Here is a 20,541-nt window from a genome sequence, read left to right as displayed (position 1 = left end):
TCTCTGTAACTCAAATAAAAATGGGGTCATACAAGTGACCTTTTAGCCAGAAACTGCACGGTCAATCCTCTTTGACAGAAATAGCACAGGCTCTATCACTTGAGAGTAATGAAATCATTTTAAGACAAAAGATCATTCACTTACCATAAAGCTTGAAATCTAATGATGGTGATTATCAGTGCCAAGCTGCAGACACTGGGGACAGCATTTAATAATAGCTTACATTGGCCAGGCGCGGTGGCTCATGCCTGTAATCCCAGCACTTTGGGAGGCCGAGGCAGGTGGATCACCTTAGGTCAGGAGTTTGAGACCAGCCTGGCCAACACGGTGAAACCCCGTGTCTACTAAAAATACCAAAAATTAGCCAGGCATAGTGGCAGGCGCCTGTAATCCCAGCTACTCAGGAGGCTGAGACAGGAGAATCTCTTGAACCCAGGAGACAGAGGTTGCAGTAAGCCGTGATTGAGCCATTGTACTCCAGCCTGGGCAATACAGTGAGACTCCATCTTTAAAAAAAGAAAAAAATTGCTTACATTTACCCAGCAATTTCCGGGCTGAGCTCCTCACTGAGCACTTTCATGTGTCACCTCAAGGAATTCTCACCCCAGCCAATGAAGTGTAGGAATCATGGTTATCAATGTTCCATAAATGAGGAAACTCAGGTACACCAGCTGGAGAAACTTGCTCAGGGTCAAGTGTCCTGTGTTCTTTTTCCATGCCCTAAGCATTTGCCCCACTGAATTCTCATTTCTATGCCTGGATGAAATCTCAGACAAGACCTGTAGCCTTTTCCGTTCATCTTCAATACTTTAGAGTCCCCAGATCAGTTTCAGGCATGGAAGAGTGCTGCCTCACATCAAGATCAAAACTCCACCTCTGGTCCAGTTAAATTGGTTTCTCTTCTCCCAGCTCAGGCCTGCGTTGGCTTGGAGACCCTGTGAAGAAGATAGTTAACAAACATCATTTTCCCCTTTTCTTGCTCCAGCTCCTCTCCTGTTCCTTATCAGACGGCTCTACCAGCCTCTACTGGGCAGACCCCGCATTGCATAATGAGCAAGGGACAGGCAGAGCGTTCAGCGGAGGTGACAAGGTTTCTCTCCCTGGCTCTTGCAGTGGGAATCGATGTCCCCTGGGCATGGCGCATTTCAGAGCGGGTTCTCTCTGGGAGCTTTTGGGTTCTGTGGAGGCAGCCATGCCTCTCCTCAGCTAGTGGATGCCCCCAGCCTTCTCAGAGGAGGGCTTTGGGCGGACATTTTTTCTGTTGGCCTCCTTTGAAGGGACTTCTGTGAGAATACTCCCAGACCACCTTTCCCCAGCACATATGTGGGCCGAGCAAACCCTCATTTTTGTGCCTGTGGAAAGGCAACTTCATCCTGCCTGTGCGGTCTAGTTAGAGAGTACATTACAGACTCTGCCCTTAGACTTCTCAGACTGGAGGTATAAGCCAGTTCCCAGGCTCCCCAGCTCCAAGGGGCCTGTGTTGGGCTTTTTTGGGTGCCCTTGAATTCAGCCCCAGCCAGTGTGAGATGAGAGGAGGCTGTGGCCACCATTATGTACCTGAGCACCGAGTGAAGGGCTTCAGGCAAAGCTATTCCTATTCCAGTAGACTCGGTAGCTTGCTTTGCCCACCTGACATCATGTGAAACCTTTGTGGGTAACAAATTGTACCCAGTCCACTCCCTCCTGACTTGCCACTTGGAGGATCCTGCCACAACGTAGTGCATATTCACTTACGTCAAAGTAACTTTTTCATTTGATCGACATGCCTGTGCGAGTTTTGTTCTGTTGCACTAGTATGCCTCAGCACACCTCAGAAGCACCACTGGGGTGGACTTTCCTTGAACTGTATCTGTAAAAACGTTAGAAGGTAAAAGTTGGCATTCCCTGCATCTCTACACCTGGTTCTACATTTCCTTCCCATCCTCCGGTCATATAGAGTAGATGTGTCAAAAGAAATCAGACTTTAAAAAGTTGCTGAAAAAGTGGAGAAATGATTTACTCATCTTGTGGAAAAAATTAAAATGCCTGATTAAAACAAAATAATGGAAACCTAGAGCAAGAGGATACTTTATTAAATAACATTGGAAAACCTACTCTAGTCAGCTGAAAGAATACGCTAAAATATGACTAGAATACTGGAATCAGAAGTCTAAATATTAGGAAAAGTCTGTTGTTTTAAAAAATTTATAACATGATAATATTGTTGTCAAGAAGATTATTTTGCTTGCAATCTGGAGCTGATAGATAATGGCAATACTAAGGTCAGAAAGAGAAGATTCAGCCATCAGAATTATAGATGGTGAAGGATTTCACCATGGAGATAAGAAGGAAAAAGACACAGCATTCAGTAATTGGAAAAGTGCAGGTACTGAAAGGGTGGTGGTTTTGGCTTAATGTTTCCAGATGGTTGACACTCTGATTTCATACTTTCTGTCCAATTTATAGTGTGCAAAGTCAGTCTCTTTTGGTGCGTGCCTTTTACTCCTCCATTTGCTCTTTCATTTTCTCCTTTACTTTGCATTCTTTACAAGTTATGCTGACAGTATAAAAGAGGTTAATGAAAGTGGTGATGTGCTTGGAAGAGAAGGAAAAGGGAAGATGTTGAAAAGGATAGCATATCTTATTAATTAAAATGAATAAATACTTTGGGAGACCGAGGCGGGTGGATCACAAGGTCAGGAAATCGAGACCATCCTGGCTAACATGGTGAAACCCCATCTCTACTAAAAATACAAAAAAAAAGTAGCCGAGCATGGTGGCAGGTGCCTGTACTCCCAGCTACTCAGAAGGCTGAGGCAGGAGAATGGCATGAACTTAGGAGGCAGAGCTTGCAGTGAGCCAGGATTGCACCACTGCACTCCAGCCTGGGCAACAGCGAGACTCCGTCTCAAAATAATAATAATAATTAATGTCTAAATAAAATGGATAAATAAAGGAAGCAATGGAATGGCATTGCTGTTGGTTAAAAATGGCTCAGGCAGAGGGAGCAGCAGGAATGGACACAGTGGGTGAGAGACCACTGTAGTTGTAGTTCTGTTTGGCTTAAGCCCAGGGTGCAGAGGAAGAAGGGAGCAAGGATTGGAGAGGAGAGTGTATACTTCCTGCCAGCCACTTCTCTGTAGTCAAGTGGGAAGCCGGGAATGACTCATCCTCAACATGCACCTCCTCGCCCTTCGCATCCTGCCTGTCTCCCAGTTCAGCCCAGTGCACCTCTTAAACATCCCTTCAAACCGTCCACTCTTTTATCCATCCTAAAGCCACCCTCCTGGTAAGAGTGAAGTAAATGAAAATGCCTGTGTGCTCTTATTTAACCCACTCAAAAAACCCTAAAGAGGTAGGTACCGTTGCTGTCGCCATTTTCCAGATGGGAAATCTGAGGTACGAGACGATAAGTGACCTGTCCAAGGGTACTCAGCCATTACGGGGCAGAACCATAGGCAGTGCCATATTGGGTGGTGCTCAGAGCCCAGCTGCCATGTCCCCTCCCCTGGGAAGCTCTGACCCACCTCTCTGCAGCCACACTTAATCCCCACTCATCCTGTCCCCATACTGCAGCCAGGGGAGTTTAAAAAAATACAAGTATGACTATGTCACTAATGCTCAATTACCTCATAAAATCCAAAGTCATCTGCCTTTCCCCTGTACCTAGTTGCCTCTTACCGCTGTCCCGTAGCACTCCATACCAGCCATCAGAGTGTCTTGAATGTACCGTGAACTCAAAAGCTGCCCTGATGAGGGATGCCCTCGCCTCCTGGGTCTTTCTTGGAGTTCGTCTCCTCCTTACCCTTCTTTTACCTTCAAGTCCTTTGCCACAGTCCTGCTGAATTTATTTTCTACATCATTCATTCAATTCACATTTATCAAATGCATTTTGAATCTTTAAGTTCAGGATTTTTCTACGTCTTACACATAATTGCTCCACCAATAGGTACCAATTGATTGAACACAGCCATAATTCAGTGAGTACTCTTGTAATGTAAGTGCATCTGTCTTCCATTTGTAAAGAATCCAAAAGTTAACATTGCCGTGGGAAACTGCATTTGTAGTTCAAAGACAAGGATGTGACTGTTCTTAAAAGGGAAGCCAAGAGTATAGATATGAGAGTGATCGGAGTCAAGTTGGAACCTGATGCTTCAAGTCAGTATGCACAAATACTGTTACCAGAAAAATCAAAAAGCAGTGTTCCAGAGAACAGTTTTCCACATATTGTAAACGTTTTGTTATCTGGCATGTTAGGAGACTAGAAGAATCAGTTCTAGAATTCTTAATAACTTCAAAGGTAAATGGCTTCTTTTATTTGCTCCCAAGAATGTTTGAGCTGAAGACATTTTTCAGCTCACCAGATTCAACACATTTGTTTTTATAGATAAGAAAATCAGGACACTTAGATGTTAGGTGACTTAGAGCTCAGTTACTCAGGCTTGCTCTTTCAATAACCCCCTTTTCCTGCTGTGAGACACAGGGGAATTACTCATTCTCACATAGAAACTTCTGTGGGTGAATCCAGGTTGTGTTCAGTTCCCAGGGCCCTTGCTCTAACTCCAGTGCTTTCTTTCCTACTTAAAATTTAAAAACTAATTAGGCATTTAACTATCCTTTTCTTTTTCGTTACGAGAAGCACTCTTTAAAGAGGAAGTAACAAAACAGCAGCCTGAATTTGGCCAACAGTGTTTTTAATATTGAATTTTTAAATCGGGAGAGTTTGTGCAGAGCTCTGGATTTGCTGCTGTGTCAACAATGAGCCACATTCCCCATGGCAGCCCGTAGCTGGGAGCTCCTTTCCCCAGGCCACACACTCTCCCATTATCTGCCTGGCCTCAGAGGCTTGGAGGCACAAATTGCCTGGATTACAGGAACTTTGGCTTTAGCATTTTTTTTTCCAAATAAACTGTGTATAAGGTTCATTCTCTATATCTAACCACCTCCAGGATTGCAAATGTTCTTGAGTCTCCCCAAGGTTATAGTTAAGCTGAGGGTCCTGTTCGCCTGACTGCACCTGTGAGGAGCTGGCAGATTGGAAGTTAGAAAGGTTCAGGCCACTTTGGTTTTAAAAACTTGGAATTCTCTGAGATTGCTATTTCTGTGCCTAAAAAGCTCAGACTTCTGCTCATTCAGAGACAAGAAACTTTGGCCTGTTTCCTCTGTGCTGGAGGCATTTGGGTTCTAATGGGATGCTGGCTAGCACAGAAATGGGCTTCCCCTCTTTCCTGTTGCTACTCAAAGGCAACAAACAGCATCACCTGGGATCTGGGGAGAAATGCATAATCTGGGCCTCACTTGAAATCTACCAAATCCGACTGTGCTTTAAGGAGATCCTCGAGGGGTTTGCAGGCCCATTAAAGTTTGAGAAGCACCACTAGAGTGAGTAGTGGCAGATAACATTGCTCTCCTTCCTTGTCCTTGGGTCCTTTGCCCCCCCCCCCGCTGGCTCTATGTGCCACATGTTTTCCCTGCACAGACCAGGACTCCCCCATAGATGATGTGCTCCCCACACCACCCGCCGCCACCATCACCCCCAGGCCGGATTGCATTTGAGTTCATATCTGCTCTGATTTGCGAACCATTTAGCACTTTGGCTATGCCAAGTTTATTTTCCCCAGTCGTTTTTATCCCTTCATGAAATTTTCAAATGGATGTTAAACAGGGTAGAATATAGCCAAGATGGTTTGTGAATGGAAGTTTCTCCCACCCACAGGCTGTGTTCTCCGTCCTGAGTCATAAGTCAAGGATCAGGCAAGGCTACATAATTATTTTTGTTGATGAAACCCTACGGGGCCAAGATCTAATTTTCCTTCCTCAAAACAACACGAAGCCCCTCCCAGCCTGGCAGTTTGCCTAACCATCCCACCACCGCCTGACTGCACCTCAGGGGGCCTGTTCAGGCCATCAGAGGGCTGACTGCAAGGCCACAGCCAGTAGAGTGTCATGTGCCACAGTGCTCTCTGAACAGACTTCATGGTTATCTCGTACAAAGTCTGCACTACAAAACCCAGAGTATTTCTCCAGCACTATAGAGCTCTGTCCCTGCCAACACTGTTTCACACTAAAAAATAAAAGAACCAGAGTTAAGGATTAAATATTACAAGAGACAGCAACCTAAGTCACCTGCTTATTTTTGAAGTAGGTTTACTTTGTTGGCTAAACCAGGTAGAAAACTTGGAGTGTGCCTTAGTATCCCACAACACCCCAAACAGTATATTTAGTTTGTTCTGTTGCTTTTGGGTCTTCCAATAAGATGATGTTGGTTTTTTTCCTTCCCAGAGTTCACATCAAAACTATAAACTCTAACCATGGTCATGTCAAAACATCATCACTGTTGAAAATTATTAGGGAAATTGGGAATAGCAGAGGAGGAGTAGAAAGGGGTAGAAGCCAAAAGGAAATGAAGTATGAAGTACTTGCAGATAATTGCTATTTCTGACATTATTCTTTCACACAGGTTTTAAGATAAGTAATTGTTGAGGGGTGTGGAACAATTGCAAGTGCTAGAGGAGCCATCCTGAGGGTGTCAGCCACATGAATATAGAAAGCAGTGTGCAAGGAAGACAAGCAGCTTTCTGGAAAATGCTTCCTAGAAGATAGACTGATGTTCCTCACTCTTGTGAATCGACAGTCAGGCTTTTTATTCAGTGTTGCCAACAGAACCAAAGCCTACCTCAACAGACATGCAGGTGTGCATGGAAGGCCACGCCAGTGGTGTAGGTGTTTTAGGCTTCTGGTCCTAATATGATAGAACTAGAAGAGAAGATGGTTAGAAGAGAAGCACAGGCCTGCATGAGGAGGAATGTTACATGAGAACTACAACTCATCTTCAGAGAGCATTGGCCTAAGAACAGTCAGTGCAGGACCATAGAAAAGTTCAGTCATCCACCAGTATTCCAACACGCCATTTTGAAACTGGAAGTAACGCCTTCATTCTTAGATCCTCAGAACCTCATGATTTTAAAGGAAGAAGGCATTGAAGGAATCTCGTCCAACTAACTCGTGCCGCAGGAGAAGGGAGGTGAACTTTGTCTCCCACTGCCCACTGGGTGGTATTCCCTACTCTGGTCCTCAGGCACAAAGCTGAAGGGTACAGATCTTGGTCCTGCCCCTCACTGTGCCCCCAGACCTTCTGGTATTGTCCTGGGGTCAGCCCTCTCCTAAGAGTCCCGGGTATGATGCCCTCAGAGTTGCACCCTGGCCCAGGCTCTGCTGCCTGCTCTGGCTCTGAGTCTCCTCTGTAAAGAGGATGAGATTGTGCCTCCAGAGGAATCAGTGCTCCCTTCTGGCATTTCATTCAGAATGTGTTCAAAGAAACAATCTCATTTCAACTTAATGGGAGGAGGTGTTTTTTTAAAAAACTGAATTAAGGTATGAAAATAGAACCGCACAATTAAAGGAAATTGTTAACGTAGTTACTGATACTGCCTTGGGGTTTCTCAAATCTTGCATAGGAAAATATTTTTATTAGAACAAACCCCTTCGCAGATTACTAAAATCATCTCTAACAACCTGGTGATGGGTTGCATTTAGAGATTTCAGAATTTCAGAAAATTATTAGGAGAAATATCAGCATATTTGGTTGTACTATGACTTTATTTATTTTGTAAATTAGTTATTTGGCATGTTAGTTGAATAGGTTACTCTCTTAACATTCCTAATGATAACCAAAGATGCTGTTAAGGTCATTAGCCCATTGCTTTGGAGTGCTGATGCATTTGTAAATGTTCTCTGCCTGCAGTAACAGGTTATGGGAGGAATTGTTCCAGGGACTGCAGGGGTAAGTGTTATATTATACGGCATATGAAATAAAAAGACTGCTTACAGAATTACAGTAGGAATATTGATAAACGTTCAACTATTAACAGGTGGGTTTCGTTGTTGTTGTTGACTTGGTAGTCAAGTTTTCCCATGAAAGCTTACCTGTTACCCAAGTTTTCTATAGTATTAAAGTAACATATTGTTAGGTATGATGAACACTTTTAAGACTTTGTTCCTAGTACTGTTAGGGGATTTGGAAATATACATACCATAAAGAAACTTTTGATTTCTGCTCATTAAGTATGAAAAATTATGGATAACTTAGGGACAATCAAATTATCTACTCATATGGTAAATCTGGAAGTATTTCTAGGTTTCTTCTAATGTTAAAAAAATAAAAAAGTAATCTTGTGTTTAATGGGAGCAACTCCATGCACATTTGTGGTTTTCAGGAGAAAGTGTTTCTAAATATATTGGTTGGCCAAAGTAAGATAACTGAAACATGTTGAGTTTTTTTTTGTTTTTTTTTTTAACTTTGTAGCTTTGCTGCCAATCCCATTTCTTGCCCTTTTCAGTTTATGAAGTTATAAAAGGGACTGTTGTAAGTGTTCCTGAGAGATTGGGAGTACGGAGGGAGAAGTTTTGCTTCCTTGCAAAAGAGATAATTCACGACGTTGCAACCGGGGGCACGGAAGGGATTCGTAGGAACTCAGTGGCATGTAATGAGCTGGAGAACCGGACTTGGCTAAGCCCTCATTCCTACGTTCATCTAGTGTTTGCTGGGTTTTGAGCTAAGAAATGCCAACCGGGCGTGTTCAGAAGGCGGATCTCACCAATCCGGAGGCAGCTGGAAGAGTTCGCGCGTGGGAAACCTTAGCCCTTTCTTTCTTCCTAGCACAGCGTTGTGCTGCTGCGCGTCGGCACAGGCGGGGGCGCAAGGCCCCGGTTGTCCCCCTCGCGCAGTTGGGGAAACAGCTGCTGAGCTGCGGCCCGCCACCCTCGGCCGCGTAGGGGCGGGGCAGGGGCGCTGCGGGGTTTCTCTGTTGCTAGAGCCGTGATGTCACCCGCCCCTCCTAACCCGCGGTTGGTTGTTTTGTGTTTCAGCTCTGCCTGCAGTTGAACACAAAGACCTGAAGGAGACTCCCACCTCTTCAGGGAGAAGAAAGGAGGCAGCGAAGCAGATTAAAGGAACTTGTGGCTTGTGGCCTTTTTGTGCAAGGGCTGCCTGAAAGGGGAGAAAAGTGTATGAAAGCCACCGTGGCGGTTAATGAGCTGTGAGATGAGGCGCTGCTGCGGCCGCTGCTGCTGACACTCGCTCCCAGGCTGCACCCGCTGCCCTTGGCGCTTCATGTACATGTGTCTATTCAGGCCGTGCGGAGGCGTCCAGAAGAGCATCCAACACGGCTGCCGGGGAAAGACCGCCCACCATGCCCACGGAGACCCTACAGACAGGTAGCATGGTGAAGCCGGTCAGCCCCGCGGGCACCTTCACCTCTGCCGTGCCCCTGCGTATCCTGAACAAGGGGCCAGACTACTTCCGCAGGCAGGCCGAGCCCAACCCCAAGAGGCTCAGCGCCGTGGAGAGGCTGGAGGCCGACAAGGCCAAGTACGTCAAGAGCCAGGAGGTGATCAACGCCAAGCAGGAGCCCGTAAAGCCCGCCGTGCTGGCCAAGCCCCCGGTGTGCCCGGCTGCCAAGCGCGCGCTGGGCAGCCCCACGCTCAAAGTGTTTGGCAACCACGCCAAGACCGAGAGCGGCGTGCAGAGGGAGAACCTCAAGCTGGAGATCCTGAAGAATATTATCAATAGCTCCGAGGGCTCCAGCTCGGGCTCGGGGCACAAGCACAACTCCCGCAACTGGCCACCCCACCGATCGGAAACCACCGACATGCACCGTCACTCCTTCGCGGAGTCCCTGAAAGTCTACCCCACGCAGGGCCGCGGCAGCCCGCAGGAGGGCGGCTCCCACGTGAGCAGGAGACTGCTGGAGCAGTCAGCCGAGTCCTTCCTCCACGTGTCCCACAGCTCTTCGGACATCCGCAAGGTGACCAGCGTGAAGCCCCTCAAGGCCATCCCCTGCAGTAGCTCTGCCCCTCCCCTGCCTCCCAAGCCCAAAATCGCAGCCATCGCCTCCATGAAGTCCCCCGAGGCCGACCCTGTGGAACCAGCTTGTGGAGTCAGCCGAAGACCCTCCCTCCAGCGGTCTAAGTCAGACTTGAGTGACAGATATTTCCGAGTGGACGCGGACGTGGAGAGGTTCTTCAACTACTGTGGACTGGACCCAGAAGAGCTGGAAAACCTGGGAATGGAAAACTTTGCAAGGGCTAATTCTGACATAATATCCCTCAACTTCCGCAGCGCAAGCATGATCAGCTCAGACTGTGAACAGTCTCAGGACAGTAACAGTGACCTTAGAAATGATGACAGTGCCAATGACCGTGTGCCGTATGGCATTTCTGCCATCGAAAGAAATGCCAGAATCATCAAGTGGTTATATAGCATCAAACAAGCTAGAGAGTCACAGAAGGTCTCCCACGTGTAGGACAGTGTGTGGAAAGGAGGGAGGGTGGGTCTCTGTGCTTACGCAGTTGTAAAGGTTGTGAGGTCTCCTTGAAGTGTTGTGAGCTTCTCCACTCTTTGTGTTGCTTGTTGTGCAATGTTTTCAAGTTGCATGCCTGTCAACATGGGGACTGACCTGGCTTCCACGTCACCACCGCTGCAGAGCCTGGCCGAACACGCGTCATCTGCCAAAAGTTTCAGGCCAGAATCTAATTAGGGCTTTGCTCTTAAGCAAAACTGTTTACATGAAAATGGTATACGACTTCTTCAATATTTATGTGGTTCTTGTGTTTTTATATTCCGCGCTATTATGTCTTAATTAAAAGTTTTATCAACTGGCTTTTAAGTTGAGAGCAGAATCTTTTTGAAATAAAAAGCCACTTTGCCTACATGTGAGACTATTCCAATGGGACAGTAAATGGGATCTACTACCAAACAGATAGTGACTGACCGAACATAGAACCAGGCTGGGTTTTCTGTGGAATAAAGTGGTGAGCCTGACGTTAATCGTTTACATGTTGAAATTCTCTTGCCACTTAGTGGTAAGTGTCGCTGGGGTAACAATGCTAAGTTTTGTGTCCGATTCATTGTGTAAATGTTGGTGGTTCTGTGTAATGCTGACCCCAAGGAAAGACAATCAGATAAAATGAAGGATGGTTAAATCTAGGAGGTTGGGTGTTTGGGGGTTTTGTTGATGTTGTTCTGATCTGGGATATTTCAGAAATTTTTAATACTATCTTTTGACAGAATGGCCACCCTAAAATACTGAATGCCTTTAAAAAAAAAAAAAAAAGTTGTGTTTTTTTGGTTTGTTTTTGTCGAGAACTACTAATTTCATGCTGTTTCTTTCTCTCTCCCTTTATTGTTATTTGATTTGGGGGAAGGGAGTGAGGCTTGTGCAGGTTTGAGCTATCGGAAGACATGAACAGAAGTGAAAATACCAGCCATATCAGTAGAGCCTCCCATTCAAAAGTGAACACACTTGGTAGCTGAACCATATCTGAGCAGCGTGATTCTGTTGTCTTGCATATGTTACTCTCTCAGGCTGTGGGTCTTTGTTACAGCTCTAGGAAACTGTAGAAATTCAATGCTATGTAGCTTTTCCACCCCATGGTCTCTAGTGCTGCCTATCAACTTGTCCCCTTTTTTTCCCAATAACCTGTCTTTCAGGTGGTACAGTTAGCTGTCACTCAGCTGACTCTATGATGTGGCAGCAGAGAGGGAAACCTACAAGTGGTTTGCCTCATTGCCTTTGCCACATCTGAAGTTCTCGGCAGCACTACCTTAGACTTCATCAGCTAATAGGAAACTTTTTATGGTGTAAATGCTGTAAGACTTTGTACATACTTCAGTTGTTATGAAATCTTTAAAGAACAAAAAGAAAAAGTTACACTAATAAATTGCTCTGGTGCAGGCACTAATGGTGGTGGTTTCTCTTTGTCCTTCTGTATTCTCCTTCCACAAAAGTTTAACTTTGGACTATGAATCAGAAGCAGATTTTTGATAGTCTTGAAGAAACATTATTTCATTAAGTTATTTTCACCACATTCCAATTACTCCAAACACCAGTGTTCTTAACTGTGGCTCTAGCAATGTGCTTTTGCTAAAATGGTTACACCAGGGTTCCTAAAATGTGCTGCAGCATCTCAGTTCACACTTGTGTTATTTTTGTCTTTTCTTAAACATCAGGATTTTTTTACATCTTCCACACGACTCTTCAGTTGTAAATATTTATGAGTTCTCACCTTGGAGGCATACCTTTGAAATGTATGGCTTTGTTTTTATTTGTACCAGCCCAACATCCGTACCTTGGCATGTTTTCACACACTGGCTCCTCAACTCCTTCCTTCATTCCTCTTGAAAATGTCACTTGTTGAGTGACTCCTTCCAGGTATCATGGTAGGCACAGGACTTTCATAGTCAACAACACGGTCTCTGCCTCAAAGAACTTAGATTTTCCCCTTTATTTTAAGAGAAATAACATTCCTCTTAGTGGACATGTCCTATCTGCTATATTTGGACAATGAATATTCCATGATTATTTATTACATCAAGTTATTTGAAAATTAATGTTTCTTGCAAAATTCCATATACTATGCAAATGTAAAATAAAGCCCTCTTTAAAAGGTAATTTTCAGAAACAAATTATATGATTCTCAACTATTACTGTTTATAAATATTTTCCTTCTCAAAAGCAAATATGCTTCCTTGACTCTCCTGGTTTTGAATTCTGCCTGGTTTTTTTATTCATGTTCAGTAAAACTAAAACCCTGCTTCCCAGAAGAACTATTTTGGAATGCAGCTATGAGTGGGGATGATACAACGTGTTCAATATAATAGAATAAAAATAAGTTTTCTAAAAAAAAAAAAACAAGCAAAATTTTCTTTCCTACCATTTGTGTAGAAATGTGGCCTTTTAAAACATACATGACTTAGCATTGACATATTCGTCTCTTTCAGTAGTATTCATCTCTTTCTAGAGCTACTGAAATACCAAAAATAGATATTATTTTCCTAAGGAAACCCTTGTCTGGGGAGATGAGCACTTAGCTAATTTACTATCACTGCTTGTGCTATTTGAGTCACAGTGTTTGAAACTTCCAGTATTTCGATACTGTGTGCAATCTGTATTCAGACAGGCCTATAAATCACCCCACTATAATTCAGTCTAATCCTCTGTGGCCTTACTTGTACAACAGACAAATGTAAGGCTTTTGCTTCCAATGGAAGATGGGCACTCTCTATTTTCCTTTTGTTCTTGAACTAGCATTTCTATAAAGAACTATTTTTTCAAATGCTTAATACTAAATCCTAAGAGTGTGGCATTCTTTTGAAGTACTCTTTGTGACAGGCTCATTCTTCTAAGCCCATGGAAGAGGTGTGTGTGTGTGTGTGTGTGTGCGCGCGTGTGAATATTGGTATAAATATGGTGTCATATAGTTCACATTTTTTTTCCTACACAATGCAGAATGAAACATGATTGCACTAGATGGCCTTGGAAACTACCTCTTTCTTTCTGAAAACCACCAAATCTTAAGACAGTCCTCCCATATGCAACCCCTTTGCCATTGCCTTAGTTCATGTTCTCATCATCTCTTACCTGAACTGTTGATTCTAGAAGTTCCTAACTGGAAGTCTCCCTCACTCCCCAACCGGCCTCTTCCCCATTCCATTTCATGCCAGAAATATCATCATCAACTCTGATCATGTCACTCCCCTGTGTAAAGACTTCCTCTGGCTTGAATAGTTGCTGACAGGCTAAATCCTAACTTCCTATAACAGAGGGGCATATGACTGTCAGATCTCGGTCACCAAGCCCAGGCCCCCAGACTCCAACCAAAGGGAAGTTTCCTTTGGAAAATTTTCACCACTGAATTTCTGATCTATTATGTAACAAATTGTCCCAAAACTCAGCAACTTAAAACAATAAACAATTATTTTCGTAGTTCCTGTGGATCAGGAATGCTAGAGTGGCTTAACCAAGTGGTGTTGGCTCAGGGTATTTCACGAGGCTGCAGACAAGATGGCAGCTGGGGCTTGACCACTTCCAAGATGGCTCATAAGGTATTAGCAAGAGGCCTCAATTCTCTACAGCATGGGCCTCTCCCAGGGGCTGCCTGAGAGTCCTTATAACATCTGGTTCCCCCTAGAGGGAGTGACCAAGGAGAGGGAGCGAGGAGGATGCCACAATGCCTCATACAGTTCAGTGTCCTGGATCACACACATTCAATATGTGTGATGGCTGTCCATTACAATCAGTTCATTCGAAGGTTACTAAATATAGCCCACTCTCCCAAGGAGAGGAGTGAGGCACATATTTTAAAGGGAGGAATATCAAGGTAACTTGTGGACATATCTTGAAACTGCCATTGCTGCTGAGTTTCAGTAGCTCTTCACTCTGGAAGGAATATTTTCTCCTCCGTCCTTGACCACACAGACACTTGCTCTTTCAATACTCAACACAACCATCAATCAGTGCAATTTTTTTTTGAGTTTCCATTTTGCCTTTCCCCACTAGATTATATTTTTTGTCTTGGCCATAACCCAGCCTTTTCTAGCCTAAATAGTGCTTTGTGTGAATTTTAAAAAGCTGTGCCTTCCTGAAAACATTTTATTCCCTGCCAAAAAAAAAAATGAAAACATCCTAATAAACATGCAAATCTCTAATGACTGTGATGCAAACTGTGGTCCCAGAATTGGGCAGCAAGCAGCAAACACAGAAGCCCAGGGTATATAATAGGTGCTTAATCAGTATGTACTGACTTTTTTTTTTTTTTAAGTTCACATCCTATGCTAAACTATAAATGTCACCACAATAAACCCAAAATGATAGTTATTGTCCCCATTTTAGAGGTGAAGAAACTTAGTTCCATGGAGATTATGCCCCTTAACCAAGATCCCAGAGAAATTTGCGGAGTGGAACTTGAAACTCAACTCTGATTCGAAATGTTTTGAGGAAGGCATGCCCTCCCTACAGTCCAGTTGAAGATAAGAAGAGGCAAACTGAGTGTGTTATGCTTACACACAGAAGGGCCCTTGCGTTCATTTTGGTATTTTTTACTGATGCCTGTGTGAAAAAACAGTCCTCAAGCAGTCAAAATTTCAGCGATTTCATTCGTACCTAAATGGGAGCCCATAAAGTTAGAAAAAAGACTTCAGCTCTTCCACTGTGGGTAACACACAGCCCACTGAGTTCAAAGAGACAAGGACATTCGAATTGTGTGCTTTCAGCTTTGTGTGTGCCATATTTTAAAATCGCATCCTGTCTGTTTTGATCAAGGACTTTTAGAAGGGTAGAGAAAAATGGCCACAATTCAACAATCAGGAAACACATTTTGACTGTTTGGTGAGTCAGCATCATCACTGTGTTCTCCCATCCTTGCAGGTGTAGCTGGCATGTTCTGACCAGAAGGAGTAAAGAGGGTAAGGATGCCCCAGATAAACCGAGTAGATTTCTAACTCGATAGTCAGAGGAGATGGCTAATCTCATCAGCATTTTGAACATGCCAAACCAGACTTGTCCACTTAGCCCTGTAAAATAACTCGGGTTCTGTCACTTTCTACAGTGCTGAACAGGAGCTGAGCTGGAAGGACCCCAAGATGGGTGGCTGCATGTGTGGCTCTGCACAGGTCACCTTCGTGAGGGTTTCTCCTGTGTGTTCAGGTCCTGTCCCCTTGCTTTGGCAGAAACTCTGGAGAAGGAAAAGCCAGAAGGAGATGCGCCTCAGCTGCCTTTTTGAACCCCTTCCTCCAATACCTGGGACTCACCTGCCTCAGAGTGTGCCATCATTCCCTCGCCTGAAAAACGGGGGGAGGCCATCAAATGGATGTGAGCCCTTGGCCTCACATCCTATGCTAAACTATAAAGAACATTTGTAGTTTGTTTATAGTTTAGCATAGGATGTTTACTGCATGGATAACTGTTTTTGAAGCATTAGGATGATGTGTGAAGAATATGAGAATTCAGAGAAGACAGGGTTCATGGGCAAGTAGGACAGCAAGTGAGGTCCAATGGGGGCCAAACACTTAATGGAACAGCATTTTAGGCTCTGTCTTCCTGAGAGAGTGTTAATTGGGGAAGGAAATGAAAGGTTCTTTTCTAAATGGAAGGAATCTCCAGAAAAAGCCTCATTAAACTTCCAGATTGACAGAGGCTGACAGAATTGAATGTGGCCAAGTTCACGCCAACATACCATCCAAAGTTGTGAGGATAAAGATTATGATAGTCTTTTACTAGTTGAACGTTCTTTTCACGTGACATTCATGAAACAACTATCAGTATGTCTTAGATGGACACTATGCTCAGCACTTTGTCACATTTTCTCAATTTATTCTCACAAGAACTTCAGAAGTAAATTAGAATCCATCTTACTGATGAAGAAGCTGCGCATTAAGTTTCTTCTCCAAGGCACACATCCAGTAAATGGAAAAAGCGAAACACAAACCCAGGTTCATAAAACATTAAGACTCATTCTATCATATGAAGATGAATTTTTAATATCTAGGATGGCGGAGCCACTTTTGCTTCTTTGCAGTAAGTTGCATCTCATAACATTTCTCAGAACTTAAAACACTGTTGAACATACTGGTTTGTGATTGTTTCATAGAGTGAGTGACTCAAAACTGTTGAGCGTATGGGATCACATCAGGACCCATGTTTTTGGGTTCTTCTGAGAGGGACATTAGTAATAAACTGTCCCTCTCCATGTTACTGTACAAAACAGAAAACAGAGATCCAGATGAATAAGGTGATGGACACAGCCGGGGCGGTAGGTCAAGGGAACTGGCAGAGGGGCTGGAACAGGGAGACAGATGCTCGGACCCTGTGAAGGATCCTGGATCAAAGAACAGTGGAGCCTCACAAGGCTAACAATTCCATCGTGCCAAATAGGAGCAACCTGAATAACATAAACTCTTGTTTTGTTTTGTTTTGTTTTGAGATAGAGTCTCGCTGTGTCACCCAGGCTGGAGTGCAGTGGCACGATCTTGGCTCACTGCAAGCTCCACCTCCCGGGTTCACGCCATTCTCCTGCCTCAGCCTCCTGAGTAGCTGGGCCTACAGGCACCAACCACCACACCCAGCTAATTTTTTTGTATTTTTAGTAGAGATGGGGTTTCACTGTATTAGCCAGGATGGTCTTGATCTCCTGACCTTGTGATCTACCCACCTCGGCCTCCCAGAGTGCTGGGATTACAGGCGTGAGCCACTGCGCCCACCCAACTCTGTTATTTTTAAGCAGTTTCCCTTGACTCAAAAACTATGTATCAGATATTTAAAGAAACTTTGATTTAGAGCTTTTCTGTTAATATACATTAACTTTTTAAATTAATCCTAGCAAACATAAAATACTTGATGAAGAAATTTCTCTAAGGAAGTTTTTGTCAATTTTGGAAATGAGTACCACTATCTTATTATTTTATTAACTTCACCATCCATAGATCCTCAAGATCTCAAGAACCATCTTTCCAGGTCTGGTTCCTTCACCTCCTTGTCTACTGAGGTGGACATTGCCACTGGTTCTGATATCCCCTTCTCTCTCCTTCCAGGATCATAGGAGGATGGCATTTCTATACCCCGTAGCATTAAGTGTGGCCAGTGAGCCACCAACAGAAGCGACATGCTACAGATGGGAGGCAGCATAAACAGCCAGCCCACGATTGTCTATCTTCTCTTCCTCCTGACATGGCAACCAGCAGAGTCCCAGAGGGCGGAGCTTCCATTAGGATCCTGAATGAGGACAGTGTGGAACAAAGGCCTCCATCCTAACCCAGAAGGACTGTGTCAATCCAGGGTTATCCTTCTAAGCCACTGAGAGTGTGGGGTTCTTTTTTTACTGCGGTACAGCTTATCCTGTTCTGGTTACAGCCTCTGTTGAAGTGCATCCAATCTGTCACACAGGAGAGACCTCCATGCTGTCCCATCAGGAGGGGGTGGTAGGAAACAGAGACCAACCAGGAATCCACCTTTTCAGGAGTGTCCCCCAGATGATTCATGTGCACTTCAAAATTACCGTCTTTACTTTCACAGATGATTTTCCATGTTGCTAACTGGAAATCAGGTGAGAATACTGTAGTTCCCAGATACTTAAAAACACTTTGATACATTTTAGAACCACAATTATAAGCTCTAACTTTTTGGAGGCTTATTTTCAGAAATTGAAAACACGCAATCAGTTGTACCTGCCCACTGTGACAAACTCGGCAGATTGGAATGAAGTTGCAACCTCTGTCCACTTTCAATGTCCCAATGCATTCTGACCACTGTGATCTGTCATGAGGACCACCACCATAGCCTCTGAGTGGGTGTCCACCCTGCTCTTGCTTCCCTCGGTGTATTCCCAGAAAGCTACCAAAAGCGATCCTTAAAAAGCAGAAATCACATGGTGTCATTCTGTGGTTTCCATGGCAGTTATGACGCAATTCTTTAAAAATGCCAAACCTCAGCCTGTGAGGCCCTTCAGGAGTCCCTCACGACCAGGCCCCTTGCCCTCAGCCCCCGTTCTCTCCACTCTCATCCTGCTCTGGGCTCCTTCTCTCTCTATGCTTGTGGAACCTATCAGCTATTCTCACCCCAGTCCCCAGGGGCCAAGATCTTGCCGTTTGGCCTTAGTAGACTATTTTCCCCTTAATATTTGATCTTCCTGTTACTGATTTGTCATCTTAAACTTTGCTTCAGCTGACATCTCTGAAGGCCCTTCCTGCCACCCTATGTAAAGTAGATGCTGTGTTAATCTCCATCCATTTGTATCCCCTTCCTGGTTCTTTGTCATCTGAAGTTACCATATTCATTAAGTGACTGTCTTGGTCACCTTTTACCTCCTTTACCCAGTTCACTGCCTGGCACAGGGTTGTGAAGAGTAGGTACCATTGGAATGAATGGAAGAATCCAAATGTGACTCCACAACTAAATCCCACCTCGTGGTTGTGGAGCCCCCACCAGCTCATGCGCTTCTGCCTCCCCTGTCTCTGTTGCTGACACCGTTGTTCTACAAGAGGCAACTGGGCTTGACATTGAAGAGTTTTCTTCCTATTAGTTCTTGGAAAATAAACCAGACAGCATGTTTGAGGTAATGGGGGTCCAGAATATGAAATTCTTTGTACAAAGAGATTTTACAAGAAAGTATTTTTCACTCCTTGTGCAATTGCCTTCAAAGGAAGGGGAAGTCCTACTCACTTTGCACCATAGCCCAGAGCCAGGGAAGCTCTGCTGGCGGGGTGGGGCATGGGAAATAATAATCTAAGACTGTTGACATAAGCTGAATTTTCACACCCTCATATTTGTCCCAGAGGACAATGAGTAGCATACTCCTTTTCTCTGCCAAAACACAAAAACTTACCCTTTATGCGAAAATATATCCTCGGGGTAGGGCTACTGGGTATTAACCGTTGAAGCCCTCCCGGCAGACTGTTTTCCAGGAAAACTGGCCTCAGAAACACTTCCCATTTTAGCCTTTCAATGTGTGTACACTGACCTCTTCACCACGGGTTCACCATCCCGTTCTCTGGAAATTCTGCTCACTGGGGCAGAGGGAAACAAGCCATGCGTGAATGCAATTGCTCCCTCAACTGAATAAAACTGTGGTGGCTCGTAATTGATAACATATGGAAGTTCAACTGGGGAAAAAGGGAAAATGGGAGGGAGAATCTCATTACACCACCTCCTAGAATGCTTGGCTTAGCATGTTTTGCCTTCTTAAGTGTAAATAAGTTTGAAGCTTTCGAGGATTTCTAGGCATACGTAATCTTTTCCGGTCCTTTCCTCCTTTTTGTAATAGATGGAGAACAGCAGCCAGGTGAGGTATTTATGTGCCTCGCAAACCCAGCTCCCAGACAGGTCCTCTGAATGAGTCATGTCACTTTCCTCTATTGAGTTCTAGGCCATTTTAAGGACTTGAGCTACTGAGCATTTTATTTCGGTGGAAAACGTTGAGACATTCATTTATTAACTTCATGGGCATGTGGTTTTTCACTAACGGCTTTCCCTGTTTCCTCTCAGTGAGCTGACAGCTGCACATGGTTTAGGAATGTGTGGCTAAGGCCTGTGGCTGCAGGAAAATCACTCCACTTGATCTGGACAAAGGCTTCGTGTGTTTTATCCATGTTTCAGATTTCTCAGAGCATCTCAGTGTTCAAGCATCTGATCTAAAACAAACTCACTTTCCTGAAGACCCCTTGCTCTGAGTTTATGGACTTACTACCATCTGCTGAGAATTCTTTTGATTTAAAAAAAAAAAAAAATCTATGAATGGAGATCTGGATAGCGTTTTGGGTTCCCAAATGTTTTCAGGTTTAATTCCCCACCTGATACCTTTTAAAAGCGGTTTAATGGTTGAGATGGAGTTTTGAGCTTTCTGCCATGTATATATGCACATGTTGGATTTCTTAAGGAATTTATTCCAGACAAGTGTGCTGAGGGTCAAATTACACTACAGTTATTTCCAAAACTTAAATCCTGGTGATTTTTTGGGTCTGTTCAGGGAGATATGAAATGCTATGCAGACAAGTAGATTGTAAGGCTGATTTCCAGTTCAAAGGGAACTGGAAAGGATCTTCTTTCCTTGCTCTTAACACTATTTTCCTTTTGATTGGATTGCTTTTTCACATGTTCAGGTTTGGAGGGAAAGAGAGAAGGAAAGGAAAGGGAAGGGAAGGGAAGGGAAGGGAAGGAAAAAGGACAAGGAAAGGAGAAAGGAAAGGGAAGGGAAGGGGAGGGGAGGGGAGGAGAGGAGAGGAAAGGAGGG

General features: G+C 44.3%; 1 protein-coding gene across 3 annotated transcripts in view; it reads left to right on the top strand.

Moving 5' to 3' along the window:
* The window catches only part of FAM110B (family with sequence similarity 110, member B), a 164,806-nt gene extending 153,089 nt beyond the window's left edge, over positions 1-11,717 (top strand). For all 3 annotated transcript variants that reach the window (XM_011961303.1, XM_011961305.1, XM_011961304.1), the window contains one exon: positions 8,848-11,717. In XM_011961303.1, coding sequence (XP_011816693.1) covers positions 9,171-10,283 — 1,113 coding nt within the window. In that variant the 5' untranslated portion in view covers positions 8,848-9,170 and the 3' untranslated portion in view covers positions 10,284-11,717. The remainder of the gene's footprint in view (positions 1-8,847) is intronic.
* The last annotated feature ends 8,824 nt before the right edge of the window (positions 11,718-20,541 follow it).

This window comes from Colobus angolensis, unplaced genomic scaffold, assembly GCF_000951035.1.
Source record: "Colobus angolensis palliatus isolate OR3802 unplaced genomic scaffold, Cang.pa_1.0 Scaffold547, whole genome shotgun sequence".
NCBI classification, from domain to species: domain Eukaryota; kingdom Metazoa; phylum Chordata; class Mammalia; order Primates; family Cercopithecidae; genus Colobus; species Colobus angolensis.
This window is presented reverse-complemented; position numbering and strand designations above follow the sequence as displayed.